The 22,754-nt window shown below is 40.8% G+C and overlaps 1 protein-coding gene across 5 annotated transcripts in view; it reads left to right on the top strand.

Moving 5' to 3' along the window:
- CAB39L (calcium binding protein 39 like) overlaps positions 1–22,754 on the top strand; it is a 93,134-nt gene that overhangs the window by 52,503 nt on the left and 17,877 nt on the right. For 4 of the 5 annotated variants that reach the window (XM_027557289.1, XM_027557290.1, XM_027557287.1 and 1 more), the window contains 3 exons: positions 8,031–8,199; positions 13,168–13,227; positions 18,396–18,461. In XM_027557289.1, coding sequence (XP_027413090.1) covers positions 8,031–8,199; positions 13,168–13,227; positions 18,396–18,461 — 295 coding nt within the window. The remainder of the gene's footprint in view (positions 1–8,030; positions 8,200–13,167; positions 13,228–18,395; positions 18,462–22,754) is intronic. The other variant, XM_027557291.1, reaches the window with a different exon arrangement.

Below are 22,754 nucleotides of genomic sequence, written 5' to 3'. Positions count from 1 at the left end.
AGACTCCGCCTTCCCAATGCAGGGGGCCCAGATTCAATCCTTGGTCAGGGAGCTAGATCCCACATGCCGCAGCTAAGACCCGGTGCAGCCAAATAAATAACCAGACTCAACAAACAGCAGCTCTTTGCTTTTTCCTTCTCCATCCCTCAGTCCCATTTACCAAAGACAACCACTTTGATCTTTTTTATTTGTTCATCTGGTATTTACCTCTATATTATGAATTAGGAGCTTTTACTAAGTTTTGATTTGTCCATTTGAAAAATATATCTGTTAAATTTCTCATGGACTAGGTGACAATTTTGTTTTTCCACCACCATCACTACTCCATTTTCCTTCCCCTCACCCTCCCAATACCCTTTATCACAATTTTTTATTTCATTAAAAAGGCACATTTATATTATTATAGCTATGTAGTATACTATTACTTTGTTTTTCCGTACAAAATATTGTTTTTACTGGAGAATTAAGTCTTTAAATTCTGGAAAGGGCAATATACTTGTATCATGTATTAGGGTAGTTTAAAAGTATAAGAAACCTTAAGCTTTATAAGAAATAGACCCCACAATGTAGTGGCCCCACTACAAGATAAATGTATTTTCACATAATCAAGAAGAACAGATGCTCTAGGTCAGCAGGGGTTCCTTCAAAGAGTGCTTCCTAAGATCACTTTGTTGATTGCCAGGTCAGCCCACAGGAAGGCAAATATACTTGGGAGAATCTATGAGCCAGGCCTGGAAATGGCTTGTATTACTCCCACTCACATTCCATTTGAGAGCACTTAGTCACTTGGCCTCTTAATTCTTAAGGGAACCTGAGAAATGTAGTTAGCGCCCAGGAAGAAGAGGAGAAAGGATTCTGCAGACAGCCTACAGTCTCTGCCCCTTAGTGTTTTTTTGAAAATGTATTCCCTTCCATATTCTCTGTCCTTACTTTCTAGACCTCCTGTTAGTCAAAGCAAAATCTCTGAGGTTGATTTCTTAATTCTTCTCTTTTCTGTTTGTCTTTTTGTCTCACTAGTCAGAAGATATTCTTAATTGTATCTTCCATTGAAGATAAACTCAACTGAACTTTCCTTTCAACTACCCTATTTTTAATTTATAAGAACTCTTTTTTGTTCTCTGATTATTCCTTTTTCTGGTCTCTTGCACTTATCTCTGTGACCTTGGGCAAGCCTCTGCAGCTTTCTACCAAGTCTCAGTTTCCTTATCTGTAAAGTAAGAGTAAAATTTATAATATTACCTTTGCACAAAATAATGTTACATTATATGCATTGTCAGAGAGATTTTCGTGTCCAGACAGGGTTCTGCTATTTACTTGCTAAGACTTTGGGCAAGTTACCTAACTTCCTTAAGTCTTGATTTCCTCACTGCAATCTGAAGACAATAATAATACCTACTTCAGTAGGTCATTATGAGTCTTTTAGTGAGGTAGTTTCTGCAGAGTTTAGCACTGAGCACATGGTACTGTACTTGGTAACTGCTAGTCTAAAAAATTATTATTACTATCCCTCTTAAGAGCTGTAGTTCACACTGAGTAAAATTTTGAACAAATATAATTAAGACCATACATAAGTGTCAGAATAATACTGTAAAGGGAAGTGTTCGTTTTCAGTTCAGGCAGATCTTCAAGATTTAATGGGATATGATCTGCATACCTGGTCATTGGTGGAAAAGGCTGAAATGATCAGTTTGTACCCCCATCTGGAGATTCTAAAATGTTAACCTAAAGCATTTGACATTATCCTATAGGAAACGGGAAGCCATTGGATTGTTTTGGGAGAAAAATATCAGATTTGTGTTTCAGCAAGTGAAGACAAATTAATAGTCATTTGAAGTTGGTTTATAGGACTTCCCTGGTGGTCGAGTGGTTAAATTAATCTCTGGATTAAATTAAATCCAGAGATTAAATTAACTGCCAGTACAGGCAGGCATCTGTCTGCCAGTGCAGGGATCCCTCCGTGTTCGATCCCTGGCCCAGAAAGATTCCACATGCCATGGAGCGACTAAGTCCATGCGGCACAGCTGCTGAGCCCGCACGCCCTAGAGCCTGTGCTCCACAGCAGAAGCCACCGCAACGTGAAGCCTGAGCGCTGCAGAGAGTAGCCCGTGCTTGGCGCAGCTAGAGAACACCCAGGCACAGCAAGGAAGACCCAGTGCAGCCAAAAATAAATAAATTATTTTAAGTTCATCTCCTTTGAAAAAATAAAATGGAGTTAGCTTGTAAATAAGTGATCCCCTGACAATGCTGAAATATGTTGTCCTCCTAAGATATGTTGGAGAGCACATCAGCTGATGTGGAAGAGAAGTGGTGTGGATGGTTTAAAACGGTATCTTCCGCAGTGAGGTCATTATGTGAAAGGAGACATGCAGCTCCACGAACTGCATTCTCGGAGTGGGAATTATTTGCCTGGAGGATCTCCTTTCTGTAGTTGCTGTCACTGAATAGCAGTCAGATGATGGCAACTGTCTCTATTATAATGATTCTTCCTTTATTTTGTAACCCAAAGTTTAAGCTCATTCCTTCACGTCCTGCTTTATAGACACCACTTATTGAATGTTTGCTATGTGCCAGGTACTACATTCAGTGTCTTTACTTATGCTGTTTCATTTAATCCTTCTATCAATACTCTGAGGACTAGGTATTATCCTCACCATTTTACAGATGAGGAAATTTAAACTTAGAGTAAGGCTATTGCTCAAGGTTATATATACAACTGAGTGACAGTCAATTTTTCAGTCAGGCCTGATTCTAAATTCCATCTTAACCATTAATACATCCTTAAAAAGACTTGAAGCCCTTCAGATAGGAAGGAAGAGGGAATTATAGAAGACCCTGAGGACAGAGTAGACAAAAGGAAGCCTCAAATGGAATCACTGCACCTGAATCAACTTTCCCCATCACCATTTTCTAGGTTAGCTTGAAATGCCTGCAGTTTAGCTAGCCATTTGGTATAAAGGTCAGCATTTTTACTGAATTATGTCTTGCAAAGTTGCTCAAAAACTTAGAACATAACTTTACTGGTGCACTCATATATCAAATAATGATGTTATTTAGGGATATGGTAGTAACATGCTATATTGGACCTAAGTTGAACCGTAAAGAATGTAAGACAGAAAGAAGTTGATTCTTGTCTATCAAGGAGAATCATTTGGATATGGGATACAAAACTTGGTAAAAGGATTTGGAGCCCAAAGTTTATGAAAAGATTATTTAAAAGGACTTTCTCACTTTAGACAGACTTTTCTCCTGCCCCATGCAAATGACATTCCAGGATACTGAGAGAATTTGAGAATGAGGTTGCTAAACAGCTCTCAGTGATCCATAAGGAACCACTGCCAGTGGAAGATGTTTCAAGTCCAATATTAAAATAATAAATTTCTCCTAATAATCTTATTTTTAAAAATTTTATTGCAAAACTTTTTTCAACCATATACAAAAGACAGAAGAAAGAAATCCCATGTTCCAACCTTCATAACCATTGATATTTTGCTGTGTTTTTTTTCCTCTATCTTCCCAACACCCCTCCCTTATTTTTTTTTTTTTTTTGTAGTATCATTATGAACTAGTGGACTTAGTATGTTTTCATACATCTTATATAATTGTACTTTTAATCAAGCATCAATTTTTAAGTATATATAAGATGTATAAAAAACACTAGGAAAAGTTTTATAAAGTATCTTTCAGCAAACACTTGGCCTCCTCAATATAATCAAGAAGTTTTGCTTCTAATCTAGAAACATTTGTTAACTTTAAAAATAACAAGCTAACACTGTCCACTGAAAAGGCCTAGAAGCAGTAACAACCCAATGTTAATGAGTATCCCTAGCATTCAGATTGTAGTTTCTAAGAACCATTTCTAACTAAAAGGAGCCAGAGTCCTTTGTTCAGTTCAGTTCAGTCTCTCAGTCGTGTCCGACTCTTTGCGACCCCATGAATCGCAGCACGCCAGGCCTCCCTGTCCATCACCAACTCCCGGAGTTCACCCAAACCCATGTCCATTGAGTCGGTGATGCCATCCAATCATTTCATCCTCTGTCGTCCCCTTCTCCTCCTGCCCCCAATCCCTCCCAGCATCAGAGTCTTTTCCAATGAGTCAGCTCTTCGCATGAGGTGGCCAAAGTACTGGAGTTTCAGCCTCAGCATCAGTCCTTCCAATGAACACCCAGGACTGGTCTCCTTTAGGATGGACTGGTTGGATCTCCTTGCAGTCCAAGGGACTCTCAAGAGTCTTCTCCAACACCACAGTTCAAAAGCATCAATTCTTTTGCACTCAGCTTTCTTCACAGTCCAACTCTCATATCCATACATGACCACAGGAAAAACCATAGCTTTGACTAGACGGACCTTTGTTGGCAAAGTAATATCTCTGCTTTTCAATATGCTATCTAGGTTGGTCATAACTTTCCTTCCAAGGAGTAAGTGTCTTTTAATTTCCTGGCTGCAATCACCATCTGCAGTGATTTTGGAGCCCCCCAAAATAAAGTCTGACACTGTTTTCCACTTTTTCCCCATCTATTTCCCGGGAGAAATATCAATAACCTCAGATATGCAGATGACACCACCCTTATGGCAGAAAGTGAAGAGAAACTAAAAAGCCTCTTGATGAAAATGAAAGAGGAGTGTGAAAAAGTTGGCTTAAAGCTCAACATTCAGAAAACTAAGAGTCCTTTGTAGAAACGGCTAATGCCAGGTCTATGTTAGGAAATGTACAGGATGGCCAGAGAGCAAGGAAATGTTCACAAACTAGTGGGAGCGATATCAAACGGACAGGGGTCATCTGGAAAAGGCCACTTTTGCTTTTGATGCTTTTCCTAGCGCTGGCTGCCCTTGTTTCTTCTATCAGGAGCAAGAAAAGTCATTTTTCTCCTTACACAATATAATCTGCATTCTTAAACTGAGATATTCTTGCACAAGATCTTTGTTCAAATCATTTTATGTGTAATATTAATTTTGCTCACCACCAGATAAGTGTTCTTACACTTTGGCTTTTATTAAATTTGAAACAGATCTTCTGTGCTATTATTTGAATAAGCATGCATATAAAATAGTGTGCCTTCTCCACACTGACACAGTTAACTGTACGGTCCAGACTTCCCTTGTGGTTTCCCAGATAGCTCAGTGGTAAAGAACCTGCCTGCCAATGCAGGAGATGCAGGAGACTTGAGTTCAATCCCTGGGTCAGGAAGATCCCCTGGAGTAGGAAATGGCAACCCATTCCAGTATTCTTGCCTGGAAAATTCCATGGAGAGAGGAGCCTGGTGGGCTATGGTCCATGGGGTTGCAAAGAATTGGATATGTCTGAGCTACTGAGCATGCGTGTGTGCATATGATCTAAACAGCAAATCAGAAGGAGGATATGGTTCAGTTCTATAAAATAATGGTTTACATTCATTGCAATAACTTCTATCAGCAACATGCCACTAGTTAGTTGTTGTGGAGAACATAGTGATTTGTCATGGTCCTTGTCCTTGAGACCCTTATCCACAAGTAGAATAAAATAGATGAGGTAAATATTGATTCTTTAACCAAATCTAAGGATATTAATGTTCTTGGGATTTGAAACTTAAGGTACTTAACTTATGGAGCACTTCTTTATAGAGCAATCAATAAACTATCAAAAGTCAGTATCCTGGAGGATAGTCAGGTTGAAACATGTGAACTACAAGTTCCTTAAAGGGTACTGAGGAGAATTGGAAATTTCTTTATATATCCCAGTATATTCCTAACTGTAAGAAGTTGTCAGCTCAGAGGAATGACCGTTCCACTCTTGGGCGCAAACCACTAGGATGGAATGACCACTGTTCTGACCCAGAGTAGCATTTTGAAAAATACTCTCTTGGTTCTCAAGAATAAATAGTCTCTGCATCACAGATGGTTCCAATAAACTTCACCTAATGAAACAGGGGAAAAAAAGGAACTAATTATACATGAAAGTTGCGAGTAGAAACTTTTTTTCTATAGTTTCCATTTGATTAGTTAAGAAATGAGAATGGCTAGAGATCATACAGTTTTTTCTGTAAGCCAAAGTTTGTGTCTCATTAGAGACCTAGTATTAAGAAGTTTAATCAGAGTTTGAAGTTTACTAAGTTCTTTATACACCTTTGAGAAAGACATTATGCTAAGCACTCTCTGGAGACTAGGGTAAGGACAGAGGCAGGTACCAGTAAGACACAGATACCCCATGGAGATTTGCACAGAGGAGGAGAGAAAGTAACACAATGAGTAAAGCGTATCCTTAGCAATTGAGCTGTTTGTGATGAGGTAAAGAAAACAAACATAACCATTTATTGCAATGGGCCATACTAAAGAATGAGAAACGTGTTAAAGTGGAATTACAGACAAGCTATTTAGGAGTCTGAAGGCGGGGAGGGTGACTCTGAATGGTAGGTGATTGGAAACACTTCAAGGAGGAGGTGGCATTTGAACTAAGTTTTGAAAAATGAGAGAGAATCTTAGAGGTGAAAACTTAATGGAGCAGGGCATTCTAGGTTGAGAGAAGGCCATACCCCAGAGAATTAAGGGAGGTGATGGGAGATGAAATTGAAAGGTTAAGTTTAAAGCAAAATTATGAATGTCCATAAATATCTTACTAATAAGTCATTTTAGGATTTTAATTTTGTGCCCCTTACGTTTTTTTCTTTAGGTCAACAGTCTTTTTTTTTTTTTTAATCACTTCTTCAGTGCTCTATTAGTAAATGACTGTTCTTCTCCTTCACATTTCAGAAAATGTACCCCTCTTTATGAAGGGGTACATCTTTAATAAAACCCACCTTATAACTCTTCCATGCATGCCAATAGGCTGATTTTCAAATTCTTCTGATAAGAGAAATTGCTAATACTATAATTTGGCATTTTTTAATATTCTACAAAGAATTGTACCTATCTGAATATATTAGCATTTAATGTTAACATGAGTTTTTCAGGGAATATTCAGATGATATTTGTGAATATTATTCCACATAAAAATGGGACAAAATGAATAAACACCGCCCTGGTTTAATGACTTCTCTCAGAGACCTTTCTTTGCTGTTTTCCCTACTATAATTATAAATTTGAAGTTGCCAAGTAGCCTGTTGCCTAAATTGTGGGAAAGAGGTTTTATTCTCAAATCTGAAGTTCATGTAAATATTCTTTTGTTATTCTTGAATCCTCAATTTCCCTCAGCCCAAATTTATTCCTCAACCTACCCCAATATCTACAAGCTCTGTTGACTCTTCCTCTGAACAATATCCATGACCTACCCACAGTCCTCTATTCTACTACCAGTGCCCAACCCAAGCCCCCATCGTCTCTAGCTGGGCTGCTGTTCCTCCTCAGTAGCTAGTCTCCCTGATTGTCCTTTAGCTCTGCAGCCCATTCTTTCCTGTTTTACAGAATTCTCCACAGGGAGCCAGAATGATCATTTTTAAAGTATCTGATCAGCTGTGTTAATTGCGTACGTTAAACTCTGCAAAGGCTTCCTCCCACACTGACCTTGGCTTACAAAGCTGCTGGTTCTTTCCTTGGACCCTTGCACTTTCAGTTCCTTCTCCTGGAATGCTCTTCTCCTTCCAGGACCACTTAGTCTAAAGTAAAACAAATTAAGGGGTCACACTGTCTAGCGTACCTATTTTATTTTCTTCAGTTTCATAGCCCTGAAGTATATGAAATTATCTGGTCATTGTTTATAGTCTGCTTCCTCTCCCACCAGACGCATTTTCACTAAATTGTGAATGCTAGGAAGGCAGTGACCTTGTCTGCTGACTGTTGTATCCCCAACAAAAGATACTGTTGTATCTTTTCTAATCGATTCCAAGATTTCTTTAAGTATGTCGAACTGTGAACATTTGATATCGCTTCAGATGCCTTTGCTACTTTTAAGGTATCCCCAGCATCTGAAATAGTGCCAGGCACAGTGTAGATATATAGTGGGTATTCAGTGAGTGGTTTTTGAATGGACTGTGACAGATGGTACCTATGCTTCCATTAACAGCAGTATTGAAATGGTTCTTTTAATACATAGTTCTCTCTCTCTCTTGTTTGTGCTTTAGCTATGAAGTCCCACAGATCGCCTTACGTTGTGGTATTATGCTGAGAGAATGTATTCGACATGAACCACTTGCCAAAATCATCCTCTTTTCTAATCAATTCCAAGATTTCTTTAAGTATGTCGAACTGTCAACATTTGATATCGCTTCAGATGCCTTTGCTACTTTTAAGGTAATTCCCTGTCCACCTCCCCGCCAACCCCTGCCAGAATCAGCAGGGTTATTTAGTTTCAGTACCTAAGTCACTTGGCTCTAAGAGGCAGTTTAATTTTAAAAACCAGAAAATTGTGTTTCTTAGACCTGAGCATAGCCAACCGTGTATGATATGGATCGTAAGAGAATTCAGTAAACAGAATACAATCTACTAGACCCGTCTGTCACATGGTGGAAAGAGCAACTCAACATGCTTGTCATGGGGCTTCCCTGGTGGTCTAGTGAGTAACAACCCACCTTGCAATGCTGGGGACTCTGGTTCAACCCCTGTTTGGGGAAGATCCCACATGACATGAGGCACCTGGGCACATAAAAAGTCTCACCTGGCCAAACAACAGTTGTGCAGTGGCTACAGATGAAGCCCTCAAGAGTCTATCCTAGAACACGTGGTAAGAGGGGCCTTGGTGCGACAAATATGAAGAAGGACATTTAACACAAAGGACCGTTCCATTTCTTTCTAGCAAATATTTGTGCTGAAATAATTAAGAAGGTGTTCTCTATAGTAAATCCTGTAGTGCCTTTTTTTTTTTTTCCCCTTTTCTATCTGATGACCCTTCACCATCATGGAAACAAGTTAGTTCCTTTTTTGAAAAACCATCGATAAGACTTCACAAATAGCTGTACACCTACAGCAGCTCTAATGAAGGGGAGAAAAGCAAATTCAATTCAGCATTTATTTCTGAAAATTTCCCAAAAGATTTTTCAACATTTAATAGAATAAACAAATGTGATAATAATGTCTTGACATCATATGATCAACCCAATTTAACTTTCAGCACAATATTGAAACACAAAGATAAATTATGACAGTTTGTACTTGAGCGTATTTTTTGTTGAACTTAAGTCCCTGATAATCTAAATAACCTTAAAAAAAAAAAACTCCTAGTATGCTACTGATATTGAAAATGCTAATTTTCTACATTTTACCAAAATGCTGTGTTCAGTATAATGTAATGAACACAAGTCCCTTTTTAAAAATCAATTAATTAATTTATTTTTGTCTGCACTGTGTCTTCATTGCTGTGTGTGCAGGCTTTCTGTAGTTGCAGCTAGCGGGGACTATTCTTCCTTGCAGCGTGAGGGCTTCTCATTGGAGTGGCTTCTCTTGTTGAGGAGCACAGTTTCTAGAGCAGGGGCTCAGTAGTTGTGGCACATGGGCTTAGTTACTCTGAGGCATGTGGGATCTTCCTGGACCAGGGGTCGAACCCATGTCCCCTGCATTGGCAGGCAGATTCTTATCCACTAGGCCACTAGGGAAGTCCCACTTTTTTTTTTTAAGTAACTGCTTTCAAAGGGATTTGTTTACTTGATTGGTTGGCTGGTTTGGGCTTTTGTTTTTAACTTCTTAGGCTTAGCCTCTTTTTTTGACCTGTAGGATGACTGTTCTTCAGTTTAATTATTGACATTTTACCATTACTGGATTATATTTCCTCATGGCCTTGTCTGCAAATTTTCCATTCCCCAAAAAGATTCCTTACAAACACAGTCTCTTCCATGCTCCCCCTCTAAGAATTGACATGGTAAAAAGTGGTTTGAATTCCATCTCTGTCTGCACCTGATTTGCTGTACATCTTTGAGCAAGTTAGTTAACCAACCCTTGGGCCTCATTTTCTTCATCTGTGAGATGAGGAACATAATCGCCTTTTTGCAGAGTTGTGCAGATTAGAAATAACCTATGTAAAGTGCGAAGCACACTCCCCAGCACACAGTAAATGCAGCTGCTGCGAGCTGCTGTGATCTTGGGTCCCTGCCATGGAATGTGTGTCTCTGTCATTTCACCCCGAGTTCTTCCAGGCTGTGCAGAATTCACTAAAATACCAACATCGATAATTTTTAGCATAAGACTTAGACCGTGCAGAAGCTAGTCCTGCCAAACAGAATTCTTAGGAGGTGGGATGAAAGAATACACTATTCTGAATACTTTTAAAATTTTTTTTAATTTTTTAAAATTTGAATTTTAGTTTTCTTGGCAATTTCCTGGCTTTTTCCTTTTTTGGGGGGATCCTAGCTATTTTTTTCCCCACTCAGTTCTTTGATCTTTAATAATGCAACAACTGTATTTGTCTATTGTGTATATATACATGTGTGTGTGTGTATATATATACACACAGACACACATATATAAGATATTATAGAAAAATCCAAGTGGACGTTGTGGCCCACCCTATATATATATATGGGGGCTTCCCAGGTGGTGCTAGTGGTAAAGTACCCACCTGCCAGTGCAGGATGTGTAAGAGACACAGGTCTGATCCCTGGGTTGGGAAGATCCCCTGGAGGAGGGCATGGCAACCCACTCCAGTATTCTTGCCTGGAGAATCCCATGGACAGAGGAGCCAGGCAGCCTGCATACAGTCCATGGGGTCACACGGAGTTGGCCACAACCAGTGACTTAGTGCGCATATGTATATATGGGGCTTCCTTGGTGGCTCAGATGGTAAAGAATCTGCCTGCTACGCAGGAGACCCGGGTTCAATCCCTAGGGTGGGAAGATGCCCTGGATATGATACAGTCCCTCCAGTTTTGTGCATGCATTATTATGTGTATAAATATACATAGAGGGTATATCTATGTATATATAATGTGTACACACTCACTTATTGTCTCTATCCACACATATATGTGCTGGAGGAATTTTTCCCTACCCTATTATATATTCTATTGTTGGAGTTTAAAGTTATTTTTTCCCTTAGATTTGAAGGAGCCGCTGCTCACAGAACCCCTCCTTATTTAATCTCTTTCTTTGGTGTAACACTAATGGAGGGTGAATGGAAAACCTTCGCAGGCAGCACTTATCTGCCTGGTACTCTTTCCAGTGTCACCGTCATTGCAGGCGTAGGGCCCGAGGCCACGGCAGATTGTGAGCCTCGTACTCAAGGCTACTGGCATCATAGGTGCAGATGGCATCGTAGGTGCAGATGGCATCGTAGGTGCAGAGCTCCATGGGTGCAGCCATCCAGAGTGCCTGCTGCAGCCCATGCAGAGACCTTTCTAACCTGAGGCAGCTCAGAAAGCCACTAGTAATGCTCAGGTGATTGGAGATGTGAAAACTGGGCATTCCAAATATTCACTTAGAAAAAGACTAAGGACTCCAAAAGTATGCTGTGGAACTAGGGGGTCCCTGATGTAGCAACTAGTTTGAATTTTGACTGGGATGAATTCCTTAGAGGGTTTTCCCATTTTAAAATCCCAGTTCCAGAACTGTACTGTTACATTCTCCTGGGGAAACAAGTACACGTCTCCATTGATAGGTCCAGTGGTCAAACAAGTTGTGATGATAAGTAATAGGAAATGAAGTTAATAGACAGTTTCATTATTTTGGGGCTTGAAAATTATAGTGCTGATGAGGACCTACCGTATATCACAGGGAACTCTACTCAGTACTCTAGTGACCTATGTGGGAAAAGAATCAGAGAGTGGATATATGTGTACATATATAACTGATTCACTCTGCTGTACAGCAGAACCTGACACAGCATTGTAAATCAATTATATGCCAATAAAAATTTTAAAAAAGAAAAAAGAAAACTGTAGTGCAAAGTACTTTAAATATTTAACCTTTTATTGAAATAAAAATAAGTGAGTTTCACAACCCAGGACTCAGTGGCAACCTGGAGGGGTGGGATGGGATGGGAAAATGGAAGGGAGGTTCAGGAGAGAGGGGACATATGTATACTTGTGACTGATTCATGTTGATGTATGGCAGAAACCAGCACAATATTGTAAAGCCATTATCCTCCAATTTAAAAAATTGTTTTAAAAAGAAGTGAGTTTTACCGTTGTGGCTGCCTTCCTTTTCTCTGTGAGGTTATGTTGTGTATCTTGTATATACTGTTAATTAAATTAGAAGTTTTAATTAAATATGTATTAAAGCATAAGAATTTATTTTGGAAAACTTGAAAATTCGTGTTGTTTTTAATTAAATTCTGCATAGTACCTAGGCAAGGCATTTAACCTTTAAGCACATTAAGAGGATTATCTGGGGCTTGTTTTCTTTTGACATCAAGGTGACTTAAGGTTATAATTTAGGTGTGAATTTCCAATCAAACGTTCCTTTATGCTTTTGTTCAGTTTCCTGGGAGTTATGTCTATAATTAGATCAGGCTGCTTGTCCTCAACTTTGAAAGGGTGCGTTGTGCTGCTTAGTAACTGCACAACACTTCACAGCCCACTAACCCAACAGCAGGACTAGGACAGTGCTGAGATAAATGTCACTCTTGTGGGACTTCCCTGGCGGTCCAGTGGCTGAGACTCCATGCTTCCGATGCAGGGGCCCAGATTCCATCCCTGGTCAGGGAAATAGATCCCACATGCCATAACTAAGGGTTTGAATGCTGCAACTAGAGATCCCACGTGCCACAACTAAGACCCAGTACAGCCAAATAAATATGTAAAATAAATATAGTTTTTTAAATGTTGTTCTTGTGCTTCTGAGAATCCTAGGCACCTCCATTTCAAAAGTGATTAAGAAGAAAACTAAAGGTCAATCATTGAAAATCTGTTACCTTGTGAGATACGGTTTTAGTCCATTCAGAGTTTTTTGCTTTTAATAGTTATTAATGACATTTTAAAAGATCATCATAAGCTTTATTTGAATATTTATTGTATCATATTTACAATGTATAATTATGGGCTTGAAGAAATATAATGTAAGCTTGTCTCTTTGGTGGCGTTTGTTTCGCTAGTTAAATTATTTCTGTAATCTAACAATGATACGAATTTAAAGCACTCTGTTGTTTTTACCATGAAACAAATTGTATTTCACACCTTAAACTAAGAAATGGAAATAATTCTGGGATGTAAATGAAACTATTCTGAAATTGTTGTGCTTCAAATTAATTGACTTAGAAAATCTTAGAAGAAAAGAATAGATTTGTAAAATTTATTACCTATAATAATTTTGTTTCATTGACTGCTCTTTTTCTAGGATTTACTAACCAGACATAAAGTGTTGGTAGCAGACTTCTTAGAACAAAATTATGACACTGTAAGTAGAAGTCATTTTTAAGTCTCTATCTCATTCTTCCTTTCTCTCTCTCCTCCTTAGATCTCTTAGCACTTACTTCTATTTATGAGAGAAGTTGAAACCAACCATCCACCCACTTGATTTATTACCCAGAAGTCAGATCATTAAGAAACTATTAAAAATAGAGGATAGCAGGAGATCAGGGCGTCCTTGTTTTTCTTATCTCTTCCTGTTGTGCTCTGGAGCTCCAGAAAACAACCAGCACCAGCTCACTTTGACCTTGACTTAAGAGCATCCTCGTTGCCCTTAAGAGGCAGTGTATATGCATGTGCTAAGTCCCTTCAGTCGTGTCCGACTCTTTGCGACCCCATGGACTGTAGCCCACCAGGCTCCTCTCTCCATGGGATTCTCCAGGCAGGAATACTGGAGTGGGTTGCCATGCCCTTCTCCAGGGGATCTTCCCACTCAGGGATCGAACCCATGTCTCGTACATCTCCTGCATTGGCAGGCGGGTTCTTTACCACTCATGCCACCAGGGAAGACCCAGAATACTGGAGTGGGTTGCCATTCACTTCCCCAGGGGAATCTTCCTGACCCAGGGATCAAACCCAGGTCTCCTGCATTGCACCAGATGCTTTACCATCTAAGCCATATAGGGTACCCCACTGTTAATAAAATGAATCCTTTTACATGGTTGATAACTAGTTTCCCTGACTAGTAGAAATACCAAAATATACATCTGTCTTCCAGCTTCCTTCTCTAAGGGTGAATCCATCTCATCCTTTTGATAATCAGCCATCATTGTTACTGAACCAAACTTACCCGGCATTCAGCAAAGCCAGTCTGCTGACACCGGTTTGTGGTGAAGGAAAGTCCAGCATTTACTGCAAGGCAATAAATGCTCAAAAGACTCAAATCCTGAATAGTTTTCCAAGAAAGGGTGAGGGTTGTGAGTGGACCGTCTTCTGACTGGTTGGTAGTAAGGTGACAAGGTGGAATATCAGGGGTTAACCTCATCAACCCCTTTGTTTCAACCAGTATGAGGTCTCTGTACTTGTGGTCAGTATACAGTTAACTTCTTCCACCTGGTGGGGATTTCAGTCTCTCTTAAACAACTCAAGGATATGACTCAGGATATTATCTATAGATTTTATGGAGGAACTAAAGATCCCTGACTTTATTTTTGGCTAAACTATTACTGTTTTGTCTTGCTTGACTGTTGTCCTTTGTTTCTGCATTTTCTCACTTCTCTGATTAAATTTGCTCTTTGGAACCTGGGCCTTGGAGGGTAAACCTTTCCTAGAAACAAGATGTACTCGGGAGGGTACATCCCTGGGATTGCCCTCAGGGTCCTGCTTGGTTTCATTATGTGACTCTTCTAGGAAGCTTTCCCTAACATACACCCTAACCCCCTCACCCCCAAACACACACACACACTCTCTCTCCCTCCCATTCTTCTTCTTTCTCACACGTTTTCCACATTGTATAATATTATTATGGTGTGTCTTTATATCTTTTTGTCTGGTTCATAAGCTCCCTGGGAGGCAGGAACCTTATCTGTCAAACACAGGGGTTCAGAATGCAGTACAGATTTATGTCTAGTTGCTTTGCTTCAGAATCCTGCTGAATCTCTTACTAATTATGATTCTGAACAAGTTACTGTGCCTACTAAAAAATGAGGATATTAATAATAGCTACTTCACAGGGTTGTTGTAGGAATTTGACAAGACTTAAGGTTTTGGGGATAGCACCATGGATTAATTTTTATCATGATTACTTACATCCCTAATACCTAACTCAGTACCATATATTTGGTGGTGTTAAATGAACATTAAATAAACAGACCCAACCAAGAGCTGCTATGCTTTTGCTAAGTGTATCAGCAATAGAAACAGCATTCAGTTCAGTTCAGTTCAGTCTCTCAGTCGTGTCCGACTCTTTGCGACCCCATGAACTGCAGCACTCCAGGCCTCCCTGTCCATCCCCAACTGCTGGAGTCTACCCAAACCCATGTCCATCGAGTCAGTGATGTCATCCAGCCATCTCATCCTCTGTCGTCCCCTTCTCCTCCTGCCCTCAATCTTTCCCAGCATCGGGGTCTTTTCCACTGAGTCAGCTCTTCGCATCAGGTGGCCAAAGTATTGGAGTTTCAGCTTCAACATCAGTCCTTCCAGTGAACACCCCAGACTGATCTCCTTTGGGATGGGACTGGTTGGATCTCCTTGCAGTTCAAGGGACTCTCAAGAGTCTTCTCCAACACCACAGTTCAAAAGCATCATTTCTTCGGTGCTCAGCTCTCTTTATAGTCCAACTCTCACATCCATACATGACCACTGGAAAAACCATAGCCTTGACTAGATGGACCTTGTTGGCAAAGTAACGTCTCTGCTTTTGAATATGCTGCCTAGGTTGGTCATAACTTCCTTCCAAGGAGTAAGCATCTTTTAATTTCATGGCTGTAGTCACCATCTGCTGTGATTGTGGAGCCGAGAAAAATAAAGTCAGCCACTGTTTCCACTGTTTCCCCATCTATTTGCCATGAATTAAAGTAAAACATAGCACAGGCTTAGAGACAAAACTTTACATGATTTGTTGCAGTGTTAGTTTAGCTGCTCTAGACCAGTACTGTCCAGTTGAAACATAATGCAAGCCACTGTGTAATTTAAAATTTTGTAGTTAGCCACACAAAAAGATAAAAGGAAACAGATAACTCTGGGAAGTTATGGAATACCCTACCCATATCCTGTGTTTTCACATATCCAAATCATAGAAATTAAACTATGGCTTTCTTCTTCATAAATTGTTTGCTGCTCTTCCTTTGAGATTAAGAATTATCAATGTAATCATGAAATCAAAAGTGATTTTCATACCCTAAAATTATCAAGAGAAAATCCATGGAATCAATTAGAGATCTTTGATCAAAGTATAAAATATGAAGGGAGAAAAAGATTACTGCCAGATGTATCCAAAAGCTTCAAGACCAGAAGAGACTCATATATTTTTGAATTTAGGGAACAAACTATTATAGTTTGTTAAGTATTAGGGAACAAACTATTATAGTTTGTTCAGAATTTAGGGAACAAGCTATTATAGTTTGTTCAGTAACTGTAGATGCTGGATGGAGTGTTAAAGACTCATTGTTGTTCAGTCACTAAGTAATGTCCAACTCTTTGTGACCCCATAGAGTGCAGCACACCAGGTTTCCCTGTCCTTCACTATGGAGATAGTGCATAGTTTTCTCAAATTCATTAGATGTAATATTTATAATAAATGAAAATAAGAGGACAAAGATAGCTTATGACAAAACCTGTGTATCAACTATTCATTTTTTGTATAGAATGAGTGGAATAATGTGCTGTGCAATTTGCACTCAAGGATAACAAGCAACAATTTGAGAGACCGTAAGCTCATTCTCTTTGACCCTTGTTTACCTAAATTTGTCTTCATAGTCACCTCTTGTGTAATTTAGTAGTCTCACAGATACTGAGCCTATTGCACCGACCTGAGCATTGGCTTCAAGAACTCATGCTCCTTAAACATTTCCTACTTGTTGAGTTTCTTATTTCTTTAGTAGTAAACCTGAAGCTGGAGAACATGATATATGACCTAAAATAATGAAACTGGTAGCCTACTACTGCTAAGTCGCTTCAGTCGTGTCCGACTCTGTACGACCCCATAGATGGCAGCCCACCAGGCTCCCCCGTCCCTGGAATCCTCCAGGCAAGAACACGGGAGTGGGTTGCCATTTCCTTCTCCAATGCATGAAAGTGAAAAGTGAAAGTGAAGTCACTCAGTCGCATCCAACTCCTAGCGACCCCATGGGTCGCAGCCTACCAGGCTCCTCCGTCCATGGGATTTTCCAGACAAGAGTACTAGAGTGGGGCCAAGGGAGTCGATAATACCTTATATGCATGTATTTACATTTTATGGTTACAAGTAACATTTACCACGATGTTTGTCTGATACATTTAGTGACCCACAAAGTCCTTGTGTTCCATGACAATCAGAATAAATAATAAATCCTTCAAGTAAAAGAAAAAAAAATTACTGTGACTTTAACGTGAGCTCCATGATTTTGTTTTCTCAGTTTCTGAATTCCTCTTGGGCATTCTCATCAGTGTGCACAGCTTGTCCTCATCACTCATACCTGGCATTTGGTCTTCCAAGGACCCTTTGCTACCCTCCCCAGCCCCTAAACTCTCTTGCCTTCAGTTCTCTGCCAGGCTTGCCCTCCCACCCAAGTGGCCTCTGAGTGTGCCTGTGCGTGACCAGAGGCTGACACTGGACTTTCCCAGCTGCCGGAACTCTGTGTTCAACCAAAGGGCCTAGATTGTGTTTGATGACCAATCACACTAGGAAACGGGCCCCCGTCACCAGCGTCCCCCAGCTTCTGGGGAGAGTGGAAGTGCTCCCGAGAGGCCAGTTGGGATTCACATGGCCATCATGTGGCAGAGTGGCCCTGTTCCTCTACCTGTTCATGCTGTGAGTTTGCCAGTTTGATTCTTTATGAGTTGCTAAGTGTCTTCAATCTTTTCTCAAATTATCCAAAGACTAATAGCTACCAGCAAGACTGCATAAATGCATTTCTTTAAAATGGCATAAAATGAGTTATCCTACAGCTCATTAGATGAGTTAATAGATGCTTTCTTCAGGACTTCCCTGGAGTTCTAGAGTTAAGAATCTGCCTGCCCACGCAGGCAGTATGGGTTCCGTCCCTGGTCTGGGAAGATCCCACATCTGAGGGGCAATCAAGCCCCTGCACCAACACTACTGAGCCCATGCACTGCAACTAGAGAAAGCCCATGCACTGCAACTAGAGAAAGCCCATGCACAGCAACGGAGACCCCAAACAGCTAAAAATAAAATAGATGTTTTAGTCAAAGTGATTTATTGGGAGGACTCAATTACTCCATTTTCCTACTCAATTTCTAATTTGCAGAACTAAAATAAAACAGAGGGAAGCATGTCTCTGGTGTCACCCGCCTCCTCATCCCCCAGTATCTCTATGAGTAAGTGAGGATGGAGAAACGGGGAAGCCTCCCCATGGACAAAGGCAATCCGCCCAGAGATACACAGCACAACTGCTGGGCTGGGCTGAAGGACTGGGGATTCACTTCTGAAGCAAACAGACTTAATGCAGAGAAATCACTGCTGGGTTTACATTCTTAATATTTCTTTTTTTTTATTAGATTTTTGAAGACTATGAGAAACTGCTTCAGTCGGAGAATTATGTGACTAAGAGACAATCTTTGAAGGTAATGTCAAATTTCTTTAGGTTAGAGTCTCCAGAAGTTGACATTCTTGTTCCTAAACGACTGGTTTAGTAGTGGACAAGTAGAACTTCCCCGGTGGTCCAGTGGTTAGGACTCTGAGCTTCCACTGCAGGGTGAGGTGTTTGATCTCTGGTCAGGGAGCTAAGATCCCTCAAGCCATTCGGCACCACCAAAAAACAAACCAAAAAATAGTGGGCAAGTAAATACAGAAAAAGTATTCTCTTTTTTTGTAACTTGAGAAGTATTTTCTATGTTATGACCGCATATATTAGTCACTCAGTCGTGTCCACCTCTTTGTGACCCCATGTAGCCCGCCAGGCTCCTCTGTCCATGGAATTCTCCAGGCAAGAATACTGGAGTGGGCTGCCATTTCTTTCTCCATGGGATCTTCATTCAGAGATGGAACCCAGGTCTCCTGTATTGCAGGTGGATTCTTTACCATCTGAGCCACCAGCGAAGCATATGTTATGACAGTTCAGTTCAGTCGCTCAGTCACGTCTGACTCCTTGCGACCCCGTGACTCGCAGCACGCCAGGCCTCCCTGTCCATCACTAACTCCCGGAGTTCACTCAGACTCACATCCATCGAGACGGTGATGCCATCCAGCCATCTCATCCTCTGTCGTCCCCTTCTCCTCCTGCCCCCAATCCCTCCCAGCATCAGAGTCTTTTCCAATGAGTCAACTCTTCGCATGAGGTGGCCAAAGTACTGGAGTTTCAACTTTAGCATCATTCCTTCCAAAGAAATCCCAGGGCAGTACTTTGTAGCAAAACAAGCTAAGTGCCCTGCTTCAAATACTGTTTGAAAGTAACAGTAAAAGTATTAAGTACAGGGTAAGCAGAGGATGAGGAGTGTGTGTTTGTATGTAACCAAACATCATTTGTGATATGAGATTCTGTCTCCAATGAATTGCCTGTAGAAATGCCTGTCCCTCATCAGACAGGGACCCGGCAGAGTGGAGCCACATCCATCCATGAGGGACCTCCCCTTCCTCAGTGGAGAGGTGCCTGGAGGCAGCCATTTTGCCCACATGAGGAGGGGCAGCTCCTGAGGGGGTGGGCATTGGCTGCAGCTGCATCTCTGCCCTTGAGATCCTACTCAGAGCTTCAAAAGAAGGTTTTTGGCAGATAATAATTTGATGTCTTTTGTCAAGCTGTTTATATGATGCTTGAACTTACTAAATATTATTTTATATTATTACATATTATTATTTTATTATTTCTAAAATATATTATTTTTACATGTTGACATTATAGAACAGTGCATTTGTTTCTAAATGTTGGATACAGTTTTAAGCTCAACAGATAAATCTATATATTATTACATATTCATATTCTATATATTATTTCTAAAATATATTATTTTTACATACTGACATTATAGAACAGTACACTTGTTTCTAAATATTGGATGCAGTTTTAAGCTAAAGCAATAAATTAAATCTGTCTCGTAGCACACATTTGTCAGTTCACTGTCCCTGTGACTGTGTCGGCCTTGATCGTGCTCCCCTGTACCTGCGCCCTCGCTGCTCCAGCTTTACCCGTTGAGGGGGAGATCAGTGGACTATTTCCAGCCAGTCATTCAGCACTCTTTACTAACTTTCTCCTTGTGGAGAAACCCATACGGCGTGATCCACATAGGAAAAACATACCATGGGTATGCTGCTCTCTGTACTGGAGGTGAAGTAATGAGACGGAACCTCAGGCAAAGGCCATCAATGCTGTGTTCTCCCATGTCCAGAAAGCTTGTTAAAAGCAGTTGAAGGGGCTTCCCCGGCAGGTCCAGTGGTTAAGAATCCACCTCGAAGTTCAGGGGACATGGGTTCAATCCCTGGTCAGGGAACTAAGATCCCACATGCCGTGGAGCAACTAAGCCTGCACACCGCAAGTACTGAGCCCACACTCCATGCCTAGAGTCAGTGTGCCACAGTGAAAGATCTTGCATGACATAACTAAGACCCTATGCAGCAAATAAATAAACTAATTAAAAGTATTTTTTTAAAAAGAAGCAGTCAAAGGTGAGAGTACATCCTGTTGGGACAGCCGTGTACTGAAAGAGTCAAGCCAGGAAAACTGCATTACAGAGGCAGAGGACTTTGGAACAGGAAACAGAGGTGACAGTGCTCTAAAGGGCCAACGTATAGCTAATCGCTCAGGAATCTTCCAAGTCCTTCCTCTTTTCAGTGGGCATCTGTCAGATACTGGACCAAAGTAGAGAGGTTGATGTGAACTAAGATGCTTGAACAGATTTGGATCAAGAAAGCTGGGGTCATGGGCTTAGAGTTGATCCTCGCACCATTTCCCACAGTGATGAGAATTTGCGGCAGATTTTTCTGAGATTGACAGTCTCTAGGGCCTTCAGATCAGATCAGTGGCTCAGTCGTGTCCGACTCTTTGCGACCCCATGAATCGCAGCACGCCAGGCCTCCCTGTCCATCACCAACTCCCGGAGGTCACTCAGACTCACGTCCATCGAGTCAGTGATGCCATCCAGCCATCTCGTCCTCTGTCGTCCCCTTCTCCTCTTGCCCCCAATCCCTCCCAGCATCAGTCTTTTCCAATGAGTCAGCTCTTCGCATGAGCTGGCCAAAGTACTGGAGTTTCAGCTTTAGCATCATTCCTTCCAAAGAAATCCCAGGGCTGATCTCCTTCAGAATGGACTGGTTGGATCTCCTTGCAGTCCAAGGGACTCTCAAGAGTCTTCTCCAACACCACAGTTCAAAAGCATCAATTCTTCGGTGCTCAGCCTTCTTCACAGTCCAACTCTCACATCCATACATGACCACAGGAAAAATCATAGCCTTGACTAGACGAACCTTTGTTGGCAAAGTAATGTCTCTGCTTTTGAATATGCTATCTAGGTTGGTCATAACTTTCCTTCCAAGGAGTAAGCGTCTTTTAATTTCATGGCTGCAGTCACCATCTGCAGTGATTTTGGAGCCCCCAAAAATAAAGTCTGACACTGTTTCCACTGTTTCCCCATCTATTTCCCATAAAGTGATGGGACCGTATGCCATGATCTTCGTTTTCTGAATGTTGAGTTTTAAGCCAACTTTTTCACTCTCCACTTTCACTTTCATCAAGAGGCTTTTTAGTTCCTCTTCACTTTCTGCCATTAGGGTGGTGTCATCTGCATATCTGAGGTTATTGATATTAGGCAAAGTTATAAAGCTGACATTTTTTTTACCCAGATATCTCCCTTCTTGGACTTTTTCCTGCTTTTCTTTCCCACTGTCCTGTCATCCTGTCCTACGCATGTGCCCTCATTCTCTTCTCAAGATGTTTTCAACCCCACCTGGTCCTGTTCCCTTGTTAATATTTGTAAAAATGGCTAGAGCAGAACCCATCAAATGGTAAGGACTGGATATATTTGCTAAAGAAAATTGAAGTAAATTTCATTAATAAATATTCTTCATCATTGTCCCCAGAGTTCAGTCTCTGGAAGGCACTGATGTACTCTAAATAAATAATTGGGACTAGAGTATGAGTTAGAGGGCTTCCCAGGTGGCTCAGTGGCCAAGACTCTGCCTGCCACAGCAGGATATGCACGAACAAAGCTAATGGAGGTGATGAAATTTCAGTTGAGCTGTTTCAACTCCTAAAAGATGATGCTGTAAAAGTGGTACACTCCATATGCCAGCAAATTTGGAAAGCTCAGCAGTGGCCACAGGACTGGAAAAGGTCAGTTTTCATTCCAGTTCCAAAGAAGGGCAATGCCAAAGAATGTTCCAAGTACCACACAATTGCACTCATCTCACAAGCTAGCAAAGTAATGCTCAAAATTCTCCAAGCCAGGCTTCAACAGTATGTGAACCGTGAACTTCCAGATATTCAAGTTGGAGTTAGAAAAGGCAGAGGAACCAGAGATCAAACTGCCAACATCCATTGGGTCATCGAAAAAGCAACAGAGTTCCAGAAAAACATCTATTTCTGCTTTATTGACTATGCCAAAGCCTTTGACTGTGTGGATCACAACAAACTCTGGAAAATTCTTAAAGAGATGGGAATACCAGACCACTTACCTGCCTCCTGAGAAATCTTTATGCAAGTCAAGAAGCAACAGTTGGAACTGGACATGGAACAACAGACTGGTTCCAAGTTGGAAAAGGAGTATGTCAAGGCTGTATATTGTCACCCTGCTTATTTCACAAGTTGGAATCAAGATTTCCAGGAGAAATATCAATAACCTCAAATATACAGATGACCCCACCCTTACGGCAGAAAGCAAAGAAGAACTAAAGAGCCTCTTGATGAAAGTGAAAGAGGAGAGTGAAAA

Source organism: Bos indicus x Bos taurus, chromosome 12 (assembly GCF_003369695.1).
Source record: "Bos indicus x Bos taurus breed Angus x Brahman F1 hybrid chromosome 12, Bos_hybrid_MaternalHap_v2.0, whole genome shotgun sequence".
Lineage (NCBI taxonomy): Eukaryota > Metazoa > Chordata > Mammalia > Artiodactyla > Bovidae > Bos > Bos indicus x Bos taurus.
Note: the sequence above shows the minus strand (reverse complement) of the source record. Positions and strands in the feature narration are given on the sequence as shown.